Source organism: Lissotriton vulgaris, chromosome 9, assembly GCF_964263255.1.
Source record: "Lissotriton vulgaris chromosome 9, aLisVul1.2, whole genome shotgun sequence".
Taxonomy (NCBI): Eukaryota; Metazoa; Chordata; class Amphibia; order Caudata; family Salamandridae; genus Lissotriton; species Lissotriton vulgaris.
This window is the reverse complement of record NC_141697.1, coordinates 61,875,194-61,887,530: the sequence shown is the minus strand read 5'-3', so window position 1 is coordinate 61,887,530 and position 12,337 is coordinate 61,875,194. Positions and strand designations below refer to the sequence as shown.

The window sequence follows — 12,337 nt, the reverse complement described above, 5'->3', positions numbered from 1 at the left end:
GATGGTTGTATGCCTTTTCAGGGAAAAGGCTTTTTCCACAAAGGAATGATTTAAGGATAGTCGTGCCCCAGCACATTTTGCTAGGCTACTGTTACAAACCTGCCAATTTCATCAACAATATAGAAGGTTATGGGGCTATTCGGGAGGTTTAGCATGTCTTCACATCCAGTGTAGCAACCAACTCAGACTGTTTGTGGCAGAGGACACAGTAGTCGAAGCCGTTCACATTAGCAGGGGCAACAGTCATTCAATTTTCCTCCCCTGCTGTAGCAGCCGGTAGGGGGCTGAGTCTGATTTTTTTTTCTACTCTAGTTGAAATCCATCACATTAGATCAATAGGTGTTACAAATATTTCAGAGGGACTTCGCCCTGCTTTTTATTTCGCCATTCCACTCCATCCCACTTCCATTTCCCTTGTATTCAATTTTGGTGCACTAGTTTAACCTTCTGGTCAATCGCGTAATTCAGCGAATGCCAGACTCCTAGACAGGTGTAGGATACTAATCTTGATGCTTCTTGTGCCCAAGTAGGACTCTCCCCTCAGGCCTATACGAGACCTCCAGCTGATGAACTCCTTCTTGAGGAAAACAGGCTCAGATGTTCAATCTAGAGCAGTTCCTATGCTATAGAAAATGGAGACTGGATGGTGTCCTTGAATTTGCAGGACCTGTGTGTTCACATACCCATCCTGTAGTCCCACAGATTCTATGGCTCATGGTGGGACTGGAACACTCAGTTTCCTGTACTGATTTTTGGCCTTATATCAGCCTCTCAGGTGTTTATGAAAGTGATGGCAGTAATCACATCTCATCTTCGAAGGTTTATGGATACATGTATCCCTGAACCTCACCGACTGGCTCCTTAAGGTGTGCTCACTGTAGTTATTTACAAAACACCTCCAGACAATGGCTGAGCTCTTATTTCTTCTGGTATTTTCCATCAGTGAGCCGGAGTCCCACCTCAGCAAAAGATCCCCCTTATAAGGGATATCCTGGATATGGTGGCATTCCAGGCCTTTTGTCCTCCATTACAGTGAGTCTGGGACATTTAGGATCTCGTTATTTCAAGCTTAGTCCCCCGTAAAGGTGAGTATGATTCTGAGGCACATATCCTCGCACATCCTCCTGGTCCAGTGTGCCAGATGGCACATGCATGCTCCTCAGTGGAACTTCGGATTTAGGTGAGCTCAGCATCTGGGGCAGTCAGTCCGATGCGATTCGTCCCAAGACATGCAGTGGTGGCACATGGGTGCAACCCTGACTTGTCACAGGCCTCTCTTTCTTCCCCTTCAAGGCCGCACGGTACAGAGAGAAGCATAGCTGCTGGGTTGGCTACGGACCATCTGGGGAAGGTGGGGATCAGAGGCTTCTGATCTCCAGCGGAACATCAGCTCCATATCAATCTGTTGAAACGTTGTGGCCCTGAGAGCTTTTCTACCAACTATCTGATGGATGCTGGTTTAGGTCCTCCCGGATAGCACAACCGCCCTGTGGAACTGCAAAAAGCTAACTGGTCATGGTCCTGTGACCTCTGCCAGAAAGCCTTGCGCTTTGGGAGGTGGCTGACTCTGCAGTCGATTTTCCTGGTGACCACCAAATTGGTGAGGTCTTGACTTCCAGATCGAGTGAGGTAAGCAGGTGTAGACTGGCATACCATGAATAGCAACTTCATCCCAGGGAGGCACAAAGCATCTTTGACAAATGGGGCATTCAGTGGCCAGATCTGTTTGCCACAGGCAAGAAAGCACAGTGTCAAAGCTGCTTCGCTCTAGAGCTCCCCTAGGAATGCAACTGGGAGACTCATTCTACCTATGATGGGACACAATCCTCCTGTTCGCATCCTGGCATTACCGCTCCTGCCTCGAGAATTGAGGAAAGTCAAGTTAGACCAGACCCACATCATCTTGATGGTCACAAATTGGGCCAGGAGAGTGTGTGACCCAGAGATCATGAGTCTTGCGTATTTAACCTCTTATCCAGCTACCTCTTCAGGAGGAACTCCTGTCTCAGCAATAGAGGCTTTTCCAGCACCCGATCTCTGTAGGCTATGCCTCCATGCATGGAGATTGAGCAGTGATGACTATGTTCGTTCGAGTTGCTACCCAAGTTAACGGACATTATCCCAGCAGCGAGATGTCCTTCAATAAAATCTGTTTGTTCTGGACGCTGGGAAACCTTTTGGCCTCGTGTGGGGACTGTCAACTTGACTTTCTGCAGTCCAAACTTTCGGATGTGTTAATGTTTGTTCTTTCTCCGGTGGTATTGGTGCTTGAATTGGGGTAATGGATGGTGCCCTCGACTTGAAGGACCCAGCAACTCTTTCTAAGTCACACTTGGAGCCCTGCAAGTACCTCCAATTCATAAGGTCAGTACTGAATACATCTCTGAGAGCCTTCACACATCTCCAGAAGATTTGGAACATTCAGGATAAGATTCAATTTTTTCAGGTGCTTGGGTTGCAACCCTGAAGATTTTCGGCCTGCTGATCTGCTAGTTTCATGCATTTTGCTAGTCAATCATGCATACGTGCACATGAGGTACTGTGTTCTCTGGCTATGCTCTCATTCGGTACTTCCTGGGTGTGACGCTGGCGTGCATCACGTGATTCGAGAACAGTCCCCACTCACTGACACCAATTCATATTGTTTTATGTTTCACAGTGAGGCCCCTTCCAGTCCATGTCCTGAGGAGAACCCCAAAACAGAATCAGAGTTCGAAACGCGTTGACCTTGTGCTGGCATTCAAACTGTATCTGGGCTACAGGAATGCAGTTTCAAAAAATCTCTCCTGCAAGCTGACACCTTCTTTCAAAAAAACTGTTTCCAGCACAATTAACAAGCTAGCCGAAATGAAATAATAATTGGCCGCTTGTTTATGTATTTTACATTAGGATTGGTGCCCCATAAATGAAATGAATTGAGGCATCCTTACCCCTCCCCCACTTTGGTTTATGGTGACTATATCAATGTTGTTTATTTATGATTGTGTGTAATGTATTAATGGTGTAAAAAAAAGTCTTGACAACTGGGTTTTGTTCTTGGACATATGTAAATGTTTTTCTAAAAGAAACAAAATAAGTAAAAAATTACTGAAATGAAAAGGTCGTCCGGTTAGGATTTGTTGGCTAGGTGTGGTATAAAAACGTTAAATGTATCTATCTGGCCATCTTTTTGTTCACTGAATTAGTGTGGTCTAGGCCAGGTAGTAACCAGACCCGAGTCTTTATTGGTTCCCGTGTTCCAAGGTTCAGCAGACTTTCTGTGCAGCAGGCTGTCTCAAAGAGGTTGCACATTGGCTGTATTTTCTTGTGACCCTCCTGACTTATTGAATGTCCAATGAGATGACTTGATTCTGAGTTTGGTGACCACTGTTCACATTTTGTTTTGCGCAGCGTCTCTACCAAAACCACCCTCTGGGAGTCTCTGAAAGAGCCAAGTATAACAGATACTCAAGAGTTTGAGGAGCTGTTTTCCAAAGCAAGCCTTCAGCCGAAGAAGAAGCCGCTGTCGGATACTTACGAGAAGAAAGCCAAAGCCAAAAAGGTAACTTTTCGTGAGCTGCTGCATTTTATACATGTGGACCTTGTTTGACTGCTGTCGTAAGTACAATACCTTTCTGCCACTTACATATATATATATATATATATATATGTCCCTTTCCTCATAATACAAGAGTGTAGAGTTTTATTCTCAGTCAACTTATCGATTCCACATGGGAAGTAAGATGGAATCTTGTTCCAGCTGTGAAGGGGCCATCCTGTGAACGATGGAATAACACATTTCAGACACCATACCAAAATTATAGAATAGTTGGTGCCTGTTATCCGTGCAGCCATGGGTAAAGTGAACTGCTTGTTTTCTCTACACTTGATGGTCCCTTCAAGTTTGCTAAAGCTGCAGAATGACATTAGACAGTGCACACTGTTTTACAACACTGTGCTGATCTGATGGGTGGCTGGACACCCTGCGTCCAAGACTCTGCCTCAGTAGGTTTGGTGAGCATCATGTTACTTCTCAAATAGCAAAACCTCTTATATGCTCCCATGAACCTCGCGTGGATGCTTTTTGTTGAAAAAAAGTGTATCCTATGCACGCGTGATATTAGATATTGCGATCTTTGAGACAACATTTCCTCTTGTTCCACAGCAATTCTCCTGACATTTAAATTTGCTGTAGGGGATTCCTTGATTAATGTCCATTGCTTTGATGTCAGCTTGCCCAGACTGAGTAAACTGACATTATCCCTCTTTTTGAACTGGTTGCAGCCAGTTGCAGATCCCTGGCTGACTCTGCGCCACATTAATGCCAGATGTACTGCTCTAACCATGTTATGCTTAATCATGACCTCCTTGTTTGTATCTTCCAGATTGTCAAATTGCTGGATGGAAAGCGATCCCAGGCTGTCGGAATTTTGATATCCAGCTTACATCTGGAAATGAAGGACATCCAACAGGGTGAGTTAGTTCTACACTCAAGTCAGAAAGTCGTGAAGTGGTGAGAAGGCCTGTCCCCGATACGTCTGTTGTTCAGCCATTGTAGTTAACCAGTCCTATCTTGTTGCTCTTCCCCTCAAATTTTTTCAGCACCTCTACCAAGGTAACCGTCCAAAAGGTGTTCTTTGTTGCTTGCCAACTAGGACATCCTGCCTACTGCTGGTATACCACAGGCTTCTGGGGCGAGGCGAGGGCACAGATTTGGATGGTTCTGCTGAGTGAACCTCCTCTACATGGTTGTTACAGTAGTGACTTAGTTTTATAGAACTCTGTGTGTAAATCATATTGTCTCTATGCTTTATCTTGTCCATGACGTGCATAACTGACAACTTAAACTCAATGGGCATTCACATTTGTTTGGTAACATTTTGCATGGTTACTCTGATGGGCAGGTAAGTGTAAGAGAATTCCAAATGTGAAGCACCTTCAGCTAGTCTCGACACCCTTCTCTATGGGAGCAACACAACTTGTGTAAAAGGTAGCAAGTGCAAGAACCTTTGGTGTCAAAAGCATTTCTTTTCATTTAGCTTGTGTCAAACATGCTTTGTAAATTTGTAAAAAAGCATGTGTGTACAGAAGTTAGGACTCTACTGACAGTCGGTTAATGCTCCTAGAACAAGGGACGATGAAGGCCGCCACATAGTCTGACTACATAGTTTTCAATGGCCTGGAGATGTGCTGTCTGGTAATTTGAAAGACCTAGGTTTAGGTATATAAGTGACAAATATCCATTATACCGACATAAGGAGCTACTCATCAGAGCTACTGATTGGCAAAGGGATTGTAACTTACTGCTGGCCTAAAAGTGGTAAACAATTGCACTGTTGAATGTGACAAAGTTTGCAGCATTTTGCCTTTGGCGTTTGATATAGCAGACTTCTCAAAATGAGTAGTTTGAGGGGCTTTCTATCATGTTGTTGTACTGAGTTTACCTAGAGCTATTAAGCTTCTGAAAGTTTGAGCCAGTCCCATAGATTCCAAATAGTGACCATGGTCCATCATTGGGCTCCTTGTCCCACAACACATCATTGTAATGGTCTTTTGTAACAATAGAGCATGTGATTGGTGCAATGGCCTGGAGGACGTTTTAGTTTTCGGTGTCTAACAAGTTCAAGATTCCACCTCAGCCAATGACTTGGGTTGCGCCATTGTCCCAAAGCTGTGTCATATTCCAGCATGTATTAAGCAGATAGGTAGCACCTTGTAAACACCAGGACCCCTTGACAGCCTTTTGTCAGACTTTCTACAATTCTAGCTCCAGCAAAATAAACTGTGCCATGTCTAAAACTCTTGGGCTAAAGTGCCCTCTTGTGGACTCGATTTTTCAGTTTTGTTGTGTTGCTGTAAATACACATGCTCTGCATACTCCTGCCATCTAGTGTTGGGCTCTGACATTTGCAAATCATTTTTCTTTAAAGAAGTCTTTGGAGTCGCAAGATGTGCTTTATTTCCTTCCTTAGCCAAAAATACAAATGGGCACAAACTCCGTGTTTAGATTGGTTGTTTTTTTTTCTCGCCATTGAGTTCTGACATATATAGCCAAAGCGCCCGAGTTCATCTTGTTCTCAACATATCTGTCATAACCACATATTCGCATTTCAACACTGATGGATCAGAAAAACCAGCTTGCATTTCCAACACCTTTTATTGTGCTTCGTCAACAGACAGTGGTGGTTCCTCCGCTAAGGCGGTGGAGCGTCGCCCCACTGAGCAGTTAAAAACAGTGAAAAATTGAATTATAATAACTCATTAGCGGTGGTTCTGAAGGAGGTTTCAGGCTGCAGAGGCGATGCAGGTCTTTGCTATGGGTACAATCCTCACAGCAGCAGAGCTGTCAGATCTGCTCACGTTTGCGCTACGCTGTAGTGGAGATGTGTCCGTTCCACTGGATCCACAGTTGCTGGCAGAGCACCTTAATATCACTTTCAAGGTTTCAGGACTGGGATGGCACCATTTGGTAGGGTAGACTCACAGATCAGAGTCCAGGTGCAGGGTTGTTGAAAGCCTGTTGTGTCCCTGAGACTTCAGATTGGGTAGCCAGCCAACTAGCCTTTGGGGCCACTGTGGGGTTCTGTGTTAGAGATGCAGGTCAATTCCTTCTCATCCAGGCAAGTGGGCAGAAGGTCAGCAGCCCTTTAGAGTGGCAGTCCTGTCAGCAGCACAACAGTCCTTTTTCCTGGCCCATTATCCACAAGTCCACAGTGTACTGAAGATGTGTTGTCTGAGGTCCAATATTTATACATGGTGTCCTTCTTCTGGAAGGTAGGAGAAGCATCTAGAAATTCCCTTTGAAGTCACCAGGCATCCTGCCTTCCTGGTCCTGGCTCTAGACTAACTGCAGTGGGTATGCAGCTGTTTGTGTGGAGTCAGGACACAGCGTGTTCAAGTTTCAGTAGTACTGTGCCCAGCTTCACCCTCCCTTCCTACCAGTGATAGCCCATCCAGGCACAGCTAAGCTCTCTGTTGTGCGTAGCTGTCTAGGAGCAATACACAAAGCCCAGATGTCAATTAAACCCAGTCATGTGACCCAGAGACAAGCTGCAGGTACCATATCTCCAAGGCAGGAGACTGCCAAATTTTCTAAAAGTTGCATTTTCAAAATTGTAATTTAAAATCCGACCTCACCGTAAGTTTGTATTTTTCATTACAATTCCAAAGACATCAAAGATAAACTGGTTACCTGCTGCTATTTGGAAATTGCAGCTTATTAAATGTAATAAGCTAACTTCATTGTTATCCTATAGGAGAGGTAGGCCGGGCAGTAGTGAAAAACAAATGTAAGAGTTTTTTACTGCCAGGACATGTAAAACTAAAAAGTTGCATATCACTTCCTTTAAGTACATTGCTTCCTGCCCACTGGGCTATCCTGGACCATCCCTAGGGGAACTTATATGTGTTAAAAGGGAAGGTTTGGGCCTGGCAAAGGGTTTATTTTGCCAGACTGAAATGGCAGTTTAAAAACTGTACAAACAGTCTCCATTGGCAGACGTAAGACATGTTTAAATGGCTATCTAAGTGGGTGGCACACCCAGTGCTGCAGGCCCCCTAGAAGCATTTCATTTACAGGCACTGGACACAGGTAGTACGACTTTACGAGGGACGTATAAGTAAATTCAATATGCCAATTAGGTGCAAGTCAATTCTACCATGGTTTAAGGAGAGAGCGCCAGCACTTTACCTCTGATTAGCAGTGGTAAAGTGAACAGAGTGCTGAAAGACAACAAAAACGTTTTCAGAAAACAGGAGGATGAAGGCAAAAAGTTTGTGAATTACCCTGCATAAAGAACCAAGTCCAATAATCTTCAACTGGTTCAAACCTTCCTAGGGTGCCTGTTGAACAGAGTCAGTGGGAAAGCCTATCCCCACCAACAAAGAGTGCTAACATTCCAGCAGCTCGTGCCTCTTTTTCAACCAAATCATCAAATCAGTCAGAACTGTGAATCACCTTCTAGGGATGATGGCATTGTGCATCTCCATCGTACCTCACACCAGGCTGTATGCTTCCCCTACAAGTTTGCCTCGCCAGGCATTGGTCACAGGCGGAGGGTCAAAAGGAAGACCTACTGTTGGTAAAGGTTACCACTTACCCGCTCTCTGCACCGGCGGAACAGCAGCAATTTGTGGTGTTTGTAGACCTCATGCTGCAAGTATGCATCACCACTGGCACATCTCACCAGCATGACTTTCAGGTAGTGGAGCCCCCTCAGAACTAGTACTGCCACATCAATTACCTAGAACTGCTATCCATATAACTAGCCCTAAACGCCTTTTTCTAGGTCATTCGTAGGAAGGTAATACACATCGAAATGGAAAACACGACCTAGAGAAATATGGAGGCGTGCGCTCTCCCCCAGCTTTCAGCACTATTAAAGGGGATTTGGCATTGGCCGATCTACCACGGTGTACACCATCCGAAGGGGGAACAAATTTGCAGACCAGCTCAGCAGAATGCATCAAGAAATCTATGAGTGGGAACTCTATCCACAAGTGTTACAAAGACACTTCCAGTGTTTTGGTAACACACAAATAGACCTGTTGGCAACCCCCATATAGACAAAATGCCCAAACTTTGCCTCCAATTGCCTACACCCAAAGTCCATGGGCAATGCTCTATGGATGAATTAGTCGGGAGTCTTTGCTTTCGTTTTTCCGACTTGCGCACTACCTTACATAGTGAGGAAGTTGAGAAAAACACTTCTAACACTCGTCCTGGTGGCTTCCTCCTGGGCCAGACAATTCTGATACCCCATGCTCCTGGTAATGTACAACAACTCCCACATGAAGTTACCGCTCAGGCAGATTCTTCTAACACAGAGGCAAGGCCAGTTCAAACACCCAGACCTCAGGCAGCTCATCCTAGTGATCTGGCACCTGAGGTCTTAGATTCTGGCTGTTAAACTTCCCCAGGAATGTATGACCATTCTGCATGCAGTGCGCATTCCCACCGCACTGGTCTCTTTCGCCTCAAAGTGGAACTTGTTTGTCCATTACTGCCTCTCCAAACACCTAGACCCTTTGAAGCCTAACATGCAGGGTATCATCTGCTACCTGTAACTTCTGCACTTTTGAGGCATACACCTAGCTGCTGTTGCGGCTTACATGCAAAACAGGAAACACTCATCTCTATTTGGGATCCTAGTAGTCAAGGCTTTTACGGAGAATGTTAAGAGGGTCATACCTTCCAGAATACCCCTTTCCCCTCTGTGGAACCTTAACATAATCCTCACGGGCCGCCCTCTGAACCTTTACACTCATGAACCCCCACCTCCTTCCCAGGAAGGTAGCTTTCCTTGTGAACATTGTGTTGTTCGCATGTATTAGCGGACTGCAAGCACTCGCCTTAGAAGAACCCTTCACTCAGGTTCACAAAGATACAATTGTTCTCAGGATCAATCCTAAATTTCCTCTCAAAGTGATTTCGCCCTCCACCTTGCCCAAACTGTAGAACTCAGTTTTCTTTGCTCAATTTAACTCTGTAGCAGAAATAGTTTTACACAAGTTAGACGTCAAGAGCTCTAATGTATTATATCAACAGGACCAAGTTCTTTTGTAAACCTGACTAGTACTTTATCACCTTTGTGAAGACTCAAAAATGCCATCTGATCACTAAGGCTGGTTTAGCAAGTTGGATAGTCATCCACATCTGCTACCATACAGGTAAGAATCCTACCTGCCCCGCCCATGGAACGCTCCACCCGTAAGAGAGTGACAACAGTGGCTCTCTTTGGTAACACACCGCCAGCTGTTATCCGCACCTGGTCCACTCTACACACACTTAGCAATCACTTCTGTGTGGACTCCCTGATCCACCAACCAGATATGGCTGGCCATACAGTCTTAAGGACTGTGTTACAGACATCTGCATGAGACACACACTAGCCACCACTTTACAAGGGTACTGCTTTTTAGTCTATGCAGAGCATGTATATCTACAGCCACACATGCTACAAACAACATTTTTTACTTATTCTGTAAGCATATTTCTGTAGTGCATAGTGCTGTAGATTCATATTTGCGCTCCTTCCTTTCCCGGTGCCTGTGCCGATTGCAGATATCTGATATAATTAACACTACACAATGCGTATAGTGCACTGCTTGACCTGGTTTCCTGGGCACTAGGCCTCTCAAGATTTACTATGCTCCAATCGCATCATCTGGAGTGTTCCCTGCTGGCGTCCTGGGGCCTCAGTCCTAGTGGACCCAAAACTGGATAACCAAGTACTCTTCTCCAGCACTTGACACTCTCAGGGTAGCGAGACGGAGCAGGTCTAGGCTCACTCGAAGAGGTGAGGTAGGTTTTGACATTTAGAATACAGGCACACCATACTACATCTGATAAAATCAATGTCCAATCAGTGCTTTACTTTTTAAAAAGAAAAGTACTTTAATACACACAAGGAATATGCTAGGCATAAAATTAGGGTAAACAGGGAAAACCAGATGTCTCTACAACCCTCTTGGCCAGAGTTCTGGCCCCAAGCGGTATTATAGTGCCTAGACGTTAAGCATTATAAAAACAAAGTTAACATGTAGACGCACAATTGGTATTGCATATAACAGACCACGTTGCACAGGGTTACTCTCGTTCGCTAGAGCCATGATACCAACTTTGTATTGCAATGAGGTAGTTTCAACATGTGATGTGAAGTCAAATTTTCTTGGTCAGCCCCATTACCCGCCACCCAAAGCAACAGAAGGGCACTCCCGTCCTCAGCGAGGACACCGCTCTAGTGGCGTCAGGGATCTGATTACAGGGTTCTGATGTCTTCGCACAGTTTACTGGAGTCCTACTAGCCCAGAAGCCACTGGCTAGCTGTAGAAGGGTAGTGGTTGGCCAGAGTGTCAGTACACCCTGATACCCCAAATGTCACCCCAGGGCACACTTTACCAGGTACAGATTGTAGCTGTAAGCCTCACAGCACAGAGGGTTCTGGGCAAAGTTATCTCAGCTTAAAGGACTGGCATCAAGCTTCCCAGTCTCCCTCGGTCTCAGTTGATGTGCTGCAAGCTTCCTTATCTTGAGCAGCTGTCTTCAATTTCCTTGTGTTCTAACCAGCAGCTCCACAAGCCTAATTCAACAGCTGGTTCTATGACCGATTCTGCTTACTGGTGCCCCTGCTCCTTGTCAAACTGGCAAATTCCTTTGCAGCATAATGCATCAGTCACAAAGAAAACGTCCTCAAAGTTTAAACCTTATTGAGGGTTTTTGCAGATGTGATGAGCTCGCTTCGTGTCTTGGGCAGTGGCTGGCATCCCTAGACTGACCCAGCGTGGGTCGTCTTGATAGAACCGTAGACCAGTCTTGAACAACAACTAACTGGTAAGGCCAGACTTTTATCACCTTTGATTGATAGGCTGGTCCAATCAGAGGTCCTGCTACTTTTGAATCCTGGGTGCCCCTCTGATCGTGAGGCACATTTGTGGCATGTTCACTGTGTGACCAAAGCTTGCAAAGGATGGCTTTTCTGTCTTTCTCTGGGCAGGCTCTTAGTGCCAGCCCGGGCTATTCCCCTTAGAGGAATTTTAATTAACTTCAAACTAGGAGGACCTGACCATCACCAGGCAGAAAGTAGGGGAGGGTCCCTCCTAGCAGAGTTAGTGCAACTAAACACACACAAGAGCAAGTTTCTACCCCCAGTCTCCAAGGAATAGGGAAGGGCACGGGGAGCTGGGATGTTCAGCAGAACAACTCTGATCACATTACACACAATGGCTTAACTCGCCATCTTCAGCTAGTACACCCACTGGATCTCAAACACACGCCCAAGGTAGACAAAGGCAACAGAACCACAGGCAAGGGGAACTGCACAGACTTGCTCAGAAGGGTGGATAGAAGTCCACCCTCTTAAAATACAGGGATACAGATATCCCTGACTATAGATTTATTGTGCCACCACTGTCAATCTACCACAGCCTGGGGTTAGAGGGCAGTATTCACTCTCTGTGAAATAGGGATGCACTATGCTTGCCCTCTCGACCTCCGAGCCAAGCTTTAGGGTCTCAATACATGTAAACAGGGAGACCTTCAATGAACATGCATGATTGGCATGTTCACGGAGGTAGGGATCTAACAAACATACATTAACATTTAAGTGACTTGCCTTGAGATCAGCATAAGGCAGGGGAAGCATGCTCTCCAGAGACATGCAGAAACCTTCCCGTCTCACCCTGCACCATATCTATATCTGCCCCCTCTTTTTCTTCTAACACCTCGATCTTGCAATACTGTTTTTACATTTGTGTTATTTTCAAAGTGTTTGGAGGCTGCTGCCATACTACAATGCAGCACTACAAGTGTGAAGGATTTAAACACCAGGCTAGACGTAGGTTCAACAGACACGTGGCA

The 12,337-nt window shown here is 45.4% G+C and overlaps 1 protein-coding gene across 1 annotated transcript in view; it reads left to right on the top strand.

Annotated features, from left to right (window-relative positions):
- FMN1 (formin 1) overlaps positions 1 to 12,337 on the top strand; it is a 307,196-nt gene that overhangs the window by 190,655 nt on the left and 104,204 nt on the right. Inside the window, exons 5-6 of the mRNA XM_086937030.1 lie at positions 3,391 to 3,541; positions 4,365 to 4,452. Of these exons, the coding sequence (XP_086793156.1) occupies positions 3,391 to 3,541; positions 4,365 to 4,452 (239 nt within the window). The remainder of the gene's footprint in view (positions 1 to 3,390; positions 3,542 to 4,364; positions 4,453 to 12,337) is intronic.